This window comes from Trachinotus anak, unplaced genomic scaffold (genome assembly GCF_046630095.1).
Source record: "Trachinotus anak isolate AG129_WGS33_773 ecotype Australia unplaced genomic scaffold, CSIRO_AGI_Tana_v1 ptg000008l, whole genome shotgun sequence".
Lineage (NCBI taxonomy): Eukaryota > Metazoa > Chordata > Actinopteri > Carangiformes > Carangidae > Trachinotus > Trachinotus anak.
The window spans coordinates 4,586,684-4,601,415 of NW_027273859.1; the positions used below are offsets into that span (position 1 = coordinate 4,586,684).

Genomic DNA, 14,732 nt, shown 5'->3' on the forward strand with positions numbered 1-14,732 from the left:
CGCCAAAACCCCAAGAATCCGTAGACATCCCTTTTAGCTTCTTGCAAAAATCTGGATCAAATCTGGAGATTTTTTGATTTGAATCTTTCAGTGCCATGATCGGAGCATCATCCTACATGGGTCATAGTTTGACGTATCTGGGCAACTATATCTCTGCATTCTGGGGTATTTTGCACAGTAAATGTTATGCAACACAAAGAACACTCTGACCTTCTAAGACTGGCCCGTCCAAATATCTGAAGCACATTTTCAGCACACCGCTTGTGCATAACAGTCAGAGTGTATGCACGTTGTGCACGTAAGCATATATTACCTTCTTTGATAATGTGTCTGTAAAATAACAGCAAAATACTGAAGCATTGACTTCACACCAGGTTTTTCTTGGTAAATTGTCCAATCACTTTCTGCTGCCTCAAGATAGCGATGCCCCAGCAATGCACCTGACTACAACTCGTCTTAAGACCAACACCCACATGGGTGCTCAGATGGGTGCAAGTTTATTTGCTATTTAAACAACAGGGGCCTACAGGAAAATAACAAATGCGGTCTGAAACTATGGTCTTAAACTAGCAAAGACACTTGTGTTTCGCTTTGCGCTGGGTGTAAGTCAGGGCCCCTGATGCCTTCAGATGACTGTAAAGGGAGTTTATCAGCATGACAGGGGAGCCTTCATTCATACAAGCCCTTGTGGATTACTGTCGTGGCTAGTATTTTTTAGACACAGGTGCAGGTGTTAAGGTGCACTTAAACCAAATAAATAAGACTAATATGTGCTTCTTTTTTTGCACAGGTTTCGTGCTGGTTTTAAACAAGCCTTCCACTGTTGCCCCTGCGTCCCTCGAGGCTCTTATGAAGGCCTGGAACTGAAGTCCACTCGCTACCTGCAGACCCAGACCAGCGTTTACAAGGCTAGCCGCATGGAGACCACCGTGTCTACTGTTCTCCAGGTTGGAGATGACATGGAGCAGCCTAAGGTCAAGGCAATAGCAGGCCAAGGCCCTGGTGGGGCTTCAGTCGGGGCCAGGCCACATAGCTCCTCTCTGGACCTGACCTCGAACGGGTCATCATCCCGGAGCGTCTCTAAAACAGTATCAGAGACGTCCAGTTTCTACTCCAGTAACAACCTGCAGGAATAGACCTCAAAGACAGGTGACATGTTGCCGGATAGCAGGGAGTCTGAGTTGACTTTTCACATCACTGCTTTTGCCTGCCAGTGCTCATGCAAAAGTACAGCATGAATGTGTGCGTTTGTCTGCAAGTGACCGTGGCTGAGTTTTGGATGAACACATTTCCACTGTGTTCACATGTTAAGTAATTTGCAAGTGAGACTAAATCACAGTTAACAGAGCACTGTCTTCACCCATCATGCCCTTGTATAAAGCACTCATGCATCTCACAGTTAATGATAAAGGTTTCCTCTGTGCCAAAAAGTGATGATGAGCACGTCGACAACATGATCACATTCCAGTTCAAAAGCTAAACTGAAGCAGGAGCTTGCACCCCCAAAACTTAATGGCTTCTCTGTTTGTCACACCAGCCTCCTCTCAGTGCAGAGAGAAGGTTCACACATCTTCAATCACACAAGCTGTGTGACTTCACAGTCTATTTAGAGAGGAGCTATAACATGAGACCAGCATGCTGTGAACACAGCAGCTTCTTGTTTTAACTGGGATGTTGTCTGCAATGACAGAGCTTAGAGACTTTTCAGAAAGTTCTCTACACCTCTAGCGGAGAAAACCTGGTTTTCACAAGAACTCACTCACCTCACCAGAGGATACATGTTGAAAACACAGGCAGATGTGTGGTTTCAGTTGAAAGGCTCTCCCAGAAGAGGTGATGGAGACAGAAAACAACAAAATATGAACCCTGAACTTTGTGTGTGTGTGTGTGTGTGTGTGTGTGTGTGTGTGTGTGTGTGAGTGAGTGAGTGAGCCAGCCGATCAGAATGTCAACTCTATCTCCCTGAGCAGGAGTTCCTCAGCAATCCAGTGTGCAACATGAGTGCCTGTCTGGCTGAAGGGGTGCTCTGAGGATCCCCTGCAGCCGTTACTGACAAGTTCTGGTAATCACCAGAAACGCCAGCAGCGTCTGGCTCAGCTTTCAGCTGCCTAAACATTGGCTTCAACAGCTGGGAGCATCAAATCTGAAGTGTAGAGGTGCTTCAAATACCGAAGACGCAACAGCAGACATCAAGTGAACACAAGCATTTTACTAAAAGCTGCCCGATATGAGACATGAAACCCAGATTCAGTCCTCCATGACACCACTGAACCCAAACAACACAGTACTGTAGGTAGCTCTCAGCTTAATCTGCAGAGGGCAGCATTTGAAATGTCTGTTTCCTACAGAATCTAATCAGTTTCACAACAACTGTCCCATCAACTTCCTGTCTGTCCAACCTGATCCACCTGTATCAGACCCATGACACTAGGTCGTGATCTGAATGTAAGGCACCGCTTTCAAAATGTGAGATACTGCTGTAACTCTCATTAGCTGCTCTAACCTTCCACCTGGCACTCACATGCACCCTGTGTCTTAATATGATCCAGCTGGATTACATTTACACCTCACATGAATGTGTCTTCAGCACACACTGTTTCATTTGTGTGCATTTTCTCAGTATTTTCTGTCACCTCTGTCACATTTTATCTGTTGTTGCTGCATCAGAATGTAATCCAGCTGCAAAAGGTGCATGTTAATATCAGGTATAAAGGGCTTCATAGATGTTTTAGCCTGGAAATTGCACAGGCAGCCTGTTAGAGTTTTAATGTACAGTGATGTGCCTTGCTGCTAAGCATAATGTCTGTAAAAGGGCGAGGGGAGCAGAGACGGAGCTTGCTCTGCACGGGTCCAGGAAGAGGACAGCTAGAAAACAGGGGCCACTGGAGCTCACTGGGATAAACTGTCTTTCTTAGTCGAACTGTCTGTCTTAATACTGTGGCTAATAGTTTTAATAGTTTCAACAAACCTAATGTTATGTCATGAAAAGTTCAAGAGAGTTACTTGCCACATGTTTCAAGCACAGATTTTTAAATTTCATAAAGGAAGTTGAGTTAATTATTGGAAGCTAGAATATTTTTCTACAAAAACCCTACAGTGAGCTAAAAATTAAATCCACAAGATTTACATGTTTGCTTTGTAAAGAACAAACACAGGCTCACCTACTCTGAACAGTGAAGCTGTTATTTATCAGACAGTTATGCACACAATGCAAGAAAGAGAACAAAATCAATTTCAGTAAGTCTTAGTGAAGAATTTAAGTCTAAAACTCCTGTTTTTCCTGAAAAAAGAAAAACAAGTTTTGACAGTTCCACTTGTTTTGCATTGAAAATAGATTCAATGGTCTCACATAATTATCATGGATGATTTGTGAGACACTTCTAGATTAAATCATATTTCAAGGTGGATATTATTTGCAGTGCACAACACAAACAGAGAGTTATCACCTGACACCAGTCTCTCCTTCCACTCACACACACACACACACACACACACACACACACACACACACACACCACATTCACCCTGCTGACGCCTGGTCTATTCTCAGCATACAAAGCCTGTTGTTATAAATTCCACTGTCAGCTGACGTGAAGCTGAGCAGCAGATGTGAAGCTACATGACTTTATTGGAATTGCAGTGACGGTCAGAACTGTATCACTTTATTCACCAAGTACAAGGCTTACGGAACTTTTCCTAAGTGGCATGGAAACATACCAACAACAAGAATAGGGACAACAGCAGGTCACATTCAGTGAAGAGAGAAAATGAAGGACACACAACAGACATTAGACGGCAAAAAATCTTTTCATCATCATAGTTGACATTCCACTTTTTTCATCCAGTCTTGAATATAAAACAAATACATCCCCCAGAGCTTTAAGGAGATTAATGTCTTAGCCAAGTCAGTTCAGTGATGAGGACATCGAGATCTTGGCTCTATAAAAAGTCGAAAGCTCATGGTCGAAAGCACGTGGTGCACATTTATGGGTTGTCCACATCCACTTCTGATATTTTAACAGCAGAAAAAACAGTCACTGCACCAGGCGCATGGTTCAAAACGGTTTGAATTAGACTCTTGATTGTTTATGCAGTAAACCAATCAGCGTGCAATCTCCCATTCCCTTTAAAAGCTAGGTGCCCTTGCAACTTGGTTGATTACAATTATAACACTTATTACAATGCAATTTGCCAGGTAGTAATAAAGAACTCTTCTCTGAGGAAGAAACAGATCTGTGTCGGAGCAGCGCTCTCCCTCCCTCTCTCTCTCCTCTCTCGTTGACTGTCCCTTTTCTTCCCATTTCCTCAATTCCCTGGGGAAATGGAGCTAGGGCCCAAAGTTATATTGACAAACATGAAAAGTAACTGGCAGACTTTGTCTGTCTGAGATGTCTTCTGCTCCATGTGAGCACCTGCACACAACAAACAGCGTAGGCAGTTGCATTGGTCAGTGTTTGTGTGTTTGTGTGTGTGTGTATGTGTGCGTGCAGTTTAGCTTGTTGTGCACTCGTCTATGTAGGCACTTATTATATCTTGAAATGTACTCTCAAAATGACCGTAAAATTCTGCGTCGTTGAATTCAAGTCACACAATTGCTTTTGGTTGCTGCCACTTTGCACCAGGTTTAAGATAGGGCCCTATAGATCTCTGGCATTGATGCTGAATGCTAACACATGCTATCTTGACCTTATACCTTCCATTCAAAACTCATAAAAAAGTAGATTTGGAAAAAAAATTATACATGTATAACTTTTTTATGATTTGATGTCTTCTTTTATGGGGAATAAGTTTCACATGATAAAACATGATGAATTAGAGCCCCAACTACTTAACAATGGTGAGAAATGAGCTCACATATACTGCAAAATGTTTTGGCTAATATCACTGCAACCATGAGGCCTAAAAAAAAATTGTGGTGTCATGAAAAAGTTTTTCTGGATGTACTTGTGTCTCGTTCTCCTACATCTTTCATCCAAGCTTCACCAAACTTTGTCTATACCATGTTTGGATGAGCTGAATGCTGAGATATCTTGTTTCATTTTTTTCATGATTGGCTGACTGCAGAGTTTCATGCAGTTTTACCACTAGAGGACATTATATAGAAAAAAAAAATAAATAAACAAAACTTGTTTAATACAAATACAATACAAACTCCCAGATAGTGATGGCTAGAAACATGGTTCCACTTTTAAAATGTCAAGCACTGTGATGCCATAACAGAGCGGTTCCCAACCTTTTCCACCTAATGGTCCACTTGGAAATCTCAGAAATGTAGCTGGACCTCATCTGACCCCATAACAATACAGAGGCCAGACAGTATGTCATCAGAGCACTTTTTATTTGGAAGCACTCACAAGCATTTTCTTCAGGAAATTCAGATATTGTATGTGGATTTCAACCACAGAGGCCCACAGAGAGAGAGAGATAGAGAGAGAGAGAGCATTGTGGTTGATGTTATTAGAATATACTCATCAGTTTACACTGTAAACGAGATCTGCACCCATGATACCTCCTGCCCTGATGGGATGATTTGGAGTCAGTGAGCTGGATAGGAAAATATTCTGTGTCTGCGTATAATGCTGTAAGTAAATTAGCTCATGCAGTATGTTTATAAGAGAGAAAATGAGTTTGTGTCTCTTTATGAGGACCAACAGACTTCTGCAGGACAATGAGATGAGGACCATCCTCTATTGTAGGAAAATATTTTGTTCTTTCTCACCTGTGGGTGTGAGAAATGAGTCTTGATGTTGTTAAGGTTTAAAAATCATAGTGAATCTGAATACCAGGTAAGCCCAACAAATTTCAGGCCTGATATAATATGATAACCAAGCATCTATTATAATGTAGCATCAGCTGTCTGAACCAGAGACAGGAATGTAGGAGTGGAGCGAGCTCTGTGACCACACACTTCAAAAACCCATCTTATTATCGCATCATCTCATCATTTATTTATTTTTAATTTGACTGTGGTACGCTAATCATCATCAGCAGGCCAGGTACAGTTTAATCCTCGGCGTGCATCCTGAACACAGAGCATATTTCCCGCATCCGCCCATCACTTGGACAGGTCAAATGGGGTGGATAAACGAGAGTCAGAGGCTTTAATGAATGTGTAATCAACTTTGTAGAACAAGTTTTCCTTAAATGAGCATACAGCAGGCTCTCTCTGCTTATCGAGCACACACACACACACACACTCACACAGCCATCACTGATGAGAGCTGCAGCGATGGAGACAAAAGATGCCAGCTTGTTGCCGAGAAGAGGCGCCAGGCAGGCTACACAGCAGGGTGAATAGCCTCATCAGCACCATCTCTTCCTGTGTTTCTATCCAACCCTCGCTCTCCAATCATGCTAATTACAGCAGAGAAGTGGAGAGGGCAACTAGCCAAACACATACACAAGCTCACACACAAGGGTGCGCACACACACACACACACACACACACACACACACACACACACACACACGTGTGCTGGCAGGTCTCATCATTAAATGGGGTGAAAATATAAAAATTGTCACATCAGTGACATGGGTGCATGCTCAAGTGTGTGTGTGTGTGCATGTGTTTGTGTTTGTGAAAGTGGGAACAGATTGTTTTACTCATCTGCCACAGTGACCTAAGTAATTTTGAGAGTCATTCAAGTCATTCAGTGTCCTCACGTTCACTCTGTGTCATCCACACCAGTGCACCGCACCGTGAGAAATATGTTACTTCTAAGAATGTCGACACATATAGATGATGCTTCATCCTGAGTAAATACATCATGTGAGCCAGTATATAAACATCCTGCAAACTTAGCTGCAGTGAAGAACAGCCTCTGCAATACATGATCAATGTAAAAATGTGCACTGCTGCAGTCAGCCTCAGTGTTGTTGCTTTGTGAAAACACTGCAGTTTTCCTCATCCTGTACAAATGCCAACCTTTCCACTGGTCTTTTTTGTGAACCTAATTCTGAATGTGACATTTTGAGCTGAAAAGAGAACTCACCTTGAATTGTGACATAGAAATATATGTATCTGTGTTGTGTTGTAAAATTAATTAACCCATGGAAAGATGTAGAGTACAGTATCGCAGCATGTGGAACTTTGGACTGTGTGTTCTTGGAGTAAAGGTGATTGGACTCTGAGGAAAGATGCCAACTCTGTGCCAGTAAGAGACATCTACTTACAGTGCGAGTGCCTGTTACAATACAAAAGGTCATATACCTCTCTGTTACCCTGCTGTAGGCTGTGTCTGAAAATTTAATACCACAGATTTTTCTTTTTTTACAGCTTTTTTTTGTTTAATCACGTCCACTCGCATTAGCCTTACTGTAGCCTTGCACTGGCATTTAACAGCTGTACTGGGTTGCTGCCATACTACAGCTGTATTGATATTTTTTGTTCTATGTTTAATCAGGAGATTGACAGTCAGCGTTTCTACGTGTTGAGGTAATTTAGTTTTGGCTCTGTACTCCTGATCATTCAGTTAGTGATAGTTCAGGTTATTTGATGTGAGGTTGTGTGAGCTACTTATCTATAGTCAGTGTGTTACCTGCAGCAGATTTAGATTAGCACGCTTCCAGTGTAGAGAAGCAGCTGGGAGCACCGGCACAGAAGCTGAGGGATGTGCTGCTGTGGATAGGGGACAACTGCAAAAATGTGTCTTAGTCACTTAAAAACATTCCCACAGAAAAATGCTAAAAATCATCTTAAGTGTACGCTTTATTTTGAATATTTTCATCGCTTTATCTTGCTGTCAAACAGCCCTTTCCTTTAGAACTACATTTTTTGAACTGTGAACTGTTTTCACAGGTGCACCTGTCTGCTCAGCTCTGTCTGGTTCAGACATCTGATTTTCGTTGTAATACAGAGGTTCAGTGGTTCACAAACTGTAGTTCCAAAGGAAAGGGCTGTTTGATGGCAAGATAAAGTGGTGAAAATATTCAAAATAAAAGGTACACTTCAACAGATTTTTTTTTTTTTTTTTTTTTGCGGATGGCCCCAGCAGCACATCACTCAGCTTCAGTGGCGTTGTTGGTCTGAATATACTGCAGGTAACACAGTGACTATAGATAAGTACACAGCACCATGTCAAATAACCCGAACTATCATTTTCAGTCAAAGGATGAGGCTGAAAATGTTCTATATTTTTCTTACAATCAACAAGTCCCCAGACTGAATTACCCCTTTTCATGTCATTCATTATGTCATAATGTTTCTGTACACAAAAACCTGTAAAGCTGCATTGATCTCTCATTATCCTGAGGTTAGTTTTTATGGCTCTGGCTACTACAGGTCTCGCACAAAGTACATGGAAAGACAAATTAATTAATCCCATGTACTTGGCTCTGATTGGTTGGTTATTTCTCCAACCAGCAGAAACAGCCATCAACAGGAACAGCGTTTCATATTTCAGAGGTCTGAAACCAGGATTAATGACCAAAAGACCAAAACCAACAGTAAGTTGATCCTACTAACAAGTACTGTCTGTGTGGCCACAGCCTGATACACACACTGTAGTTGAATTTGACTCAGTCCCACAGATGCCGTCCTGCTGCTGGAAACACTCACCAGCTCACCAACTGTTTATAAATGTGCAGCTGAATATAGCCCCCAGACAAATACACAGTTTACTCCTGTTTGAGTGAGGCTGGATACCACTGCACCCAGCTGTTTCAGGAAAAAAAATAAAATTGATTATTTTGAAGTTTTAAAAATTTTACAGTAGTAGGAACAATTGCTGTAGAAACAAATAAGCTTGGGGCTGAGTGAGTACTACAGACAGGTTAGCAAAGTCAAAGTATTGCAATAAGGATTAATACACTGTTGAGTTTCGGGATTCGTTGAATTAAAAAATATATACCACAGCCTTATCCTTTAAAGTGCTGACTCCCTGCTTTAGTTTGAAGGTGGTTTCTCTAAATTCACAGCCAAACTTGTGCTCCTTTAAATGCATATCCCCCATGGGTATAGAGCTACAATTCCTACTGTTCCCTCAAGATTTTTTTAAATCCCTCAGATCCTCAGATCAATCCTTAAAGCTGAAAGTCAGCACTTTAACCTCACAGCCAGTGGTTGATTTGAAGTCCAATGTGCTGGAATAAAGAGCTCACTGATACTGCATATTATGTGAAAAAACATATCTGATCATAAATGTGACTGAACACTTATACTGTGTGGATGGATAAAATATCTTACACACTTTCAGACTTTTTCAGAGCTTTATATTGTATTGGTGTTTTGCTTGCTTCGATCATGCCTATTTATTCTACTGCTATACTTTAATGTTTCTCCAAAAGTTTAATTATGCTTTTGTCATTTGAAACAAAAAAAAACTTAATCTTGTGTATTTTTTCAACGTGAGTACTGCTCTGAGGTGAATGTGTATCTGTTTCTGCCTCAGTTGTTACCTGTGGTGTCACATTTACTGTACAGTGAGTGTTTTTATCTGTGCCAAAATTGCAGTATCAATTTTAATGTCCTCTATTAAAGAAAAAGAGTAATAACAGCACTGCATTTATGTTCATTTCAAGTAACAAAAGTGTGTGTGTGTGTGTGTGTGTGTGTGTGTGTGTGTGTGTGTGTGTGTGTGTGTGTGTGTGTGTTTGTGTGTGTGTGTGTGTGTGTGTGTGTGTTCTGCTTTTTTAATTCTCCAGATCAAACAACAGTTGTGACAAAGGGATTGAAACAAACATCTGGCACAGGAAGTGTTGTTCAGCCTCAGTAATGTTCAGAGAGGGTATACACTAAAAAACTATTTACTTTGTAGATGTGTCTGCCATGGCTCTCGCTCTCTCTCTTTGTGAATCCTGACCTGCAGTACGAGTGCACAGAGATGAGAGAGAGGAGGGCGAGGAAGAATCAGCAAGGACAGGCGGCTGAGTGTGTGTGTGTGTGTGTGTGTGTGTGTGTAAACAGATGAAAAACAACAGAGGGTGAGTGTGTTGCTGGTGTCAGATGAAAACATGTTGTGTGCTGCACTGGACCTTCACACCACACGCATGATAAAACACAGCTGAGCTGCCTTTATGTGCCTGAACCTTCAGTCATACAAAGAGATTCCCTGTCACGTAAGTGCGACTGCAAGATTCAATTTCAACTTGAATTTTCACTTGTTCTTTGAAAAGCAACAGTTACATAAATGTTACATAATAACTGTTGAAGCCTCTTTGAATTTGAAAAACCTAGATATCATCAGCGCCAATGTCAGTGTTGTAAGGTGACTGTCAGAGTTCATTCATTCATTCATTAATTCTCAGCCTGCCTTGTCCATATTACTAACTATGCTGCCATGCCCTGCAGTAACCACAGCTTTCCTGCCTTTACCCCACTCACATACTCACCTGTTCCCTCTTACTATTTAAACCTACCCATTTCTATTCTTTCTGTGCTGGGTTTTCTATCGTAATTTCTGTGCGTTGCGTGTCTGTTTTGCCTGCGTGTTTCTGACTACCTGCCCAGTTTTGGATTTTGCTCTTGTCTGCCCCTTCCACCTGGTTAATCTGCCCATCTGTTTCTGTCCACTGCCCACACATTATTTTGCCTACTGTTCGCCTTTCACTGCTTCTGCATGCCAAGCCTTAATAAAAGTGAACAGTTTTCAACGTTTACCTGTTCATCACCTAATTTATTACACTGACCAAATAACATTCTTAGCCATCAGTCATGAATATGACCTGATTTTTGTGGTACATGGCATCAAATACAGTGACTGTGTGTAATTTTGCACTAGCAGAGATACGCAAATCAGTGTTTTTGAAGTTGGATACTTAAACTGAAGGATAGGTTGACATTTTGGGGAATGCACCAATTTGCTTTCTTGCTGAGAGTTAAATGAGATAATTGACATCACTCTCATGACTACATGGTAAATAAAGTATGAAGCTGAGGCCAATAAATGGTTCACTTAGCATATAAAGCAGGGGGAAACTTATATTGTTCTTCAAGTGAAAAATCAATCAATTCATTTTGAAATAAATTAAAAACATTGGCTGCCTGGAAAGACAGAAAAAATCAGATATGTAAAAAAAAGCTGTAGTGTGGTTACAAAATGTAAAGTGGATGTGATTTGCAATAAATTGTCTAAAACATGAAAGACCACTGTTACAGTCCTCTAAGCGTCTGATTCATTTTGTGTTCATGTTTGATTTAATTAAATTTGGTCATCTTTTCCCCTAAAATGATTCAGTGTTTTGCGTAGAACAGTGTTATCATCGAGTTGACACCACCTTGAGACAGCAAATGTCTCCACTGAACACTTTGGGGAGGGACATAGAGAAACAACCTCCTCTGACCACTGGCTGTGGTCAGGCAGGAACTCCAATCATGTGAAAGATGAGCCACAGCCAATGTATGATTTTCAATAAAAGGTCATAATAATCACATCTGCTGTCAGCCTTTGGGAAGCTCAGCCCTGCACTGCATCTGGTTCCTGTCATTTTCCGAACCAGTTGAGAGCAATTCAACTAGCAAAATGTCTAAAGTCTGTCAGAGGAACCACCACCTCCAGGTAGCACCATCTGTGCTTCTTTTCATGTCTTCCCACCTTGTCTCCCTCTTCCATATTAAACACTTTACTCTGAAGGTGGGGACTTGGAGAAAGTAACCTCAGTAATATTTGTATTTTGATGATTTTGAGAAACATGCATTTTCCCTAAAATGGTCTTGCAACAAGATTATTCTAATCAGATCAATAATCTAGGCTAATTAGACTTCAAGGGTGGTTAGATGTAAATATTCTTTAATTACATTATTAAATATTTTAATGAAGAGAGAATGAAGGAGTCTGTTTCCACTGAGGTATGTACATGCAAAATTGTATCTAAACCGGATTGGTTGCAGGTTGTATGACACTGCAAAGTGTGGTGAAGTTATTTCAGTTATTCACATCACCTGGAAAAAAATATGATGTGAATGTAAAATATGTACAAGCTTCAACTTTTAGCATATAGGCCTCTGTCAATCCCCAGGAAACACCAAGCAGCACAGCAGGGGCTGACATATCTTTCCCATTCGCTTTCAAACACACTGACATCAGACAGCATTTCACAGATTTAGTTTTACACTCCTGTAACTTTGTCTAACTGAAGATGGATATTTAGAAAAAAAAGCTGAATCAGAGAGATCATCTCCATGCAGTCCACATTCTTGTCAAAACCTGGTGCCTACATTATCCACACTATAAAGGTTTGATTCACTGTACTGCACAGATGCAGGTGCGTGATTATGGTAGTAGTGGCTAATACAGTCCTGAGCCTTTAACCTCAGTCAGAGATGAGTCGCAGGCTGCAGAGGTCTGCTAAGCTCAAGTCTAGCCTTAGAATGGCGAATATCCCTGACTGACTGAGTGATCATATTTCCATCACTGGTCAGCCAAATGCCACCTCTATGAATGCCAACCATGGTCTTTGGGCTACACCTCTTGTTACAGGCAGCATCCACCTGCTTTGGTTTCCTGGCGGCTCTGATACTGCAGGGAAGAGGAGTGGTGCTTCGAGTTAACTTAGCCTCGCCTCCATTAAGGATTATTGTATGTATTATTATTACTACAGGAGGCAGAGGAATAAGCAAACATAAGACACACCAAACAAGAGAGAGCAGTAGAGCAGGAGGGAGAGAGAGAGGCCAACGGTAACTGCTAAGCTAAAGACACTAGCTAATCTGAATAGCATGTAAACAACAGAAACACCACCGACCAGAAATCAGAATCAGAATCAGAATCAGAATCGGTTTTATTGCCAAGTATGTTTCCACATATAAGGAATTTGTGCTGGTGATTGGTGCAATTGGGGATCAGGGGGGATCAGTGACAGTGGGGCTCTCTAGCCTTGTTGATAAGGCTGATAGCAGACGTGATGAGAGAATGATGAGACAATAGCTACGCTTAAAAGACCTGCTAATAAATAAAGGGTTTCTATCCACTGAAATGCTAGAGGGCTTTTAATTTGAAACCATTACAGAAAAAGCAAAGAAAACAAAGCTTTGTACTAAAATACACATATGACCAATTACACAAATCAAAATGTCTTGTTAAGATAAAGGCCTGTTACCTTCTGCAGTTGAGGTAAAAATAAGAAAATAAGAAAGATATTCTGTTGTGCCTAACTTTCTCTCTGAGGGACCATTTCACAGTAAATACAGCTGAAAACACAGCACAGTCTCCGTCTCCATCTCCATCTCCTTCTCCGTCTCCGTCTGTGTGTTGTGGTGATTTAGTCAGATGATGTGATTATAAAATCAGGATTTTAGCAGCAGAGCAGAAATGGCTTGGAAGTTAACATCTAGTCTTCATATTTGTTGTGTTGTCTGACAACAGAAACAGAAAAACATGTAAATAGATTCAGCTTTACAGGGAATTAGCTATATTAATACTGTATATGGCAGCACAGAGAGGAGGAGAGAACCGGATGTGATGATATCAGTTGTCTACAGCAGTTCCACAACTGTTTTCAACTGCTTCCTCAATTTCACACATTGCCCGTATGCAGCTCAGCCATGCACCAGGCTTTGGACTAGTCATCTGCAGCTCTGCAGCTCAGGATAATACCTCCTGAGTCTCCTCAACTGTCCCTCTGATGGGTGTCAGAGTGTGGGTGGACTTGGCAGAGACAGGCAAAAGGCTGGCTGTCTCATTGTCACACACGAGATGGATGAATGTTGCCTCGAATCCCTGGTGTATGAGATTTGGATGGGGACATGGGAAAAACCCTCCACAGTGACACTTTTGTTATGTCCTTATTCTTTTCAGTGGTCCACAAGTAGATGAGCTACCTTTCTCATCTCTGATTCACCACAACATCTTGACCTGCCCATGGACTCACTGTAATGTTAAGCCCACAATGACAGACAGTTCATGGGAATTACTGTTCTCTTTTTAAATTGATTTATTTAATACCAACCTTATCGAGACCCTTGTCATCCACATGATATACTGTTTAGTAAGGCAATGTTCCAAGGCTGGGTTTTTAGATATTTTTGTTATTGTAATTATAATTGGATTTTCTTGATAGGTTTTCTTGATATAGAACAGAGCCCAGAGTTATGGGCTCTCAGCTTCCTTCTATTTTTTTCATGATCATTTCATTCAATAAAGAGATATTGAAGGGCGCTCATGAGAATACTGGCGGTTGCTTAACAGCTCAGTCAGTTTATCCAAAAGTCTATAAACCATGGAATCATGTCTCATACAGGTCTGCAAACTATTTCGGTCTCTCCAGCTCTGTGCTGCATCAAAGATCAGCACTGTTAAGACTGTTTGCTGTTGGTTAGTTCACCATAGTTGCACATTGTACTTTGTCCCCTGCGAGCAAATCCACTGATAGAATATATTCGGCTGAAATATGTGAAACCTTGTTACTCAATTTGAAATGCTGGTATGACCAAGGCTGAAGAATGGCATGCAGATGATGAAGGCCTTTTTGAGACGATGAAGTGTGTCTGTGCCTTAATGCTGGTCTGTCTTGTGTTTGCATGTGCATGTATGTGTGTGTGTGCATGTGTGTGCATGTTTGTGTGTGTGTGTGTGTGTGTGTGTGTGTGTGTGTGTGTGTGTGTGTGTGTGTGTGTGTGTGTGTGTGTGTGTGTGAAAGAGTGGTGGAGAGCTGAGCGGAGTCTTGGATCCAGGAGCGTGTGTCTCCCGAGACAAACTGAAGGACTATCATTTCACTTGACTGTCAGCAGCATCACCGCCCTGCACATTGAAAACATAATCACATACTAGCCAGGAGCACCAGCATCCTCCACACTG

At 41.4% G+C, this 14,732-nt stretch overlaps 1 protein-coding gene across 1 annotated transcript in view; it reads left to right on the plus strand.

Annotated features, from left to right (window-relative positions):
- Nucleotides 1-9,497, plus strand: part of tacr1a (tachykinin receptor 1a) — a 48,991-nt gene extending 39,494 nt beyond the window's left edge. Inside the window, exon 5 of the mRNA XM_071481966.1 lies at nucleotides 791-9,497. Coding sequence (XP_071338067.1) covers nucleotides 791-1,136 — 346 coding nt within the window. The 3' untranslated portion in view covers nucleotides 1,137-9,497. The remainder of the gene's footprint in view (nucleotides 1-790) is intronic.
- The last annotated feature ends 5,235 nt before the right edge of the window (nucleotides 9,498-14,732 follow it).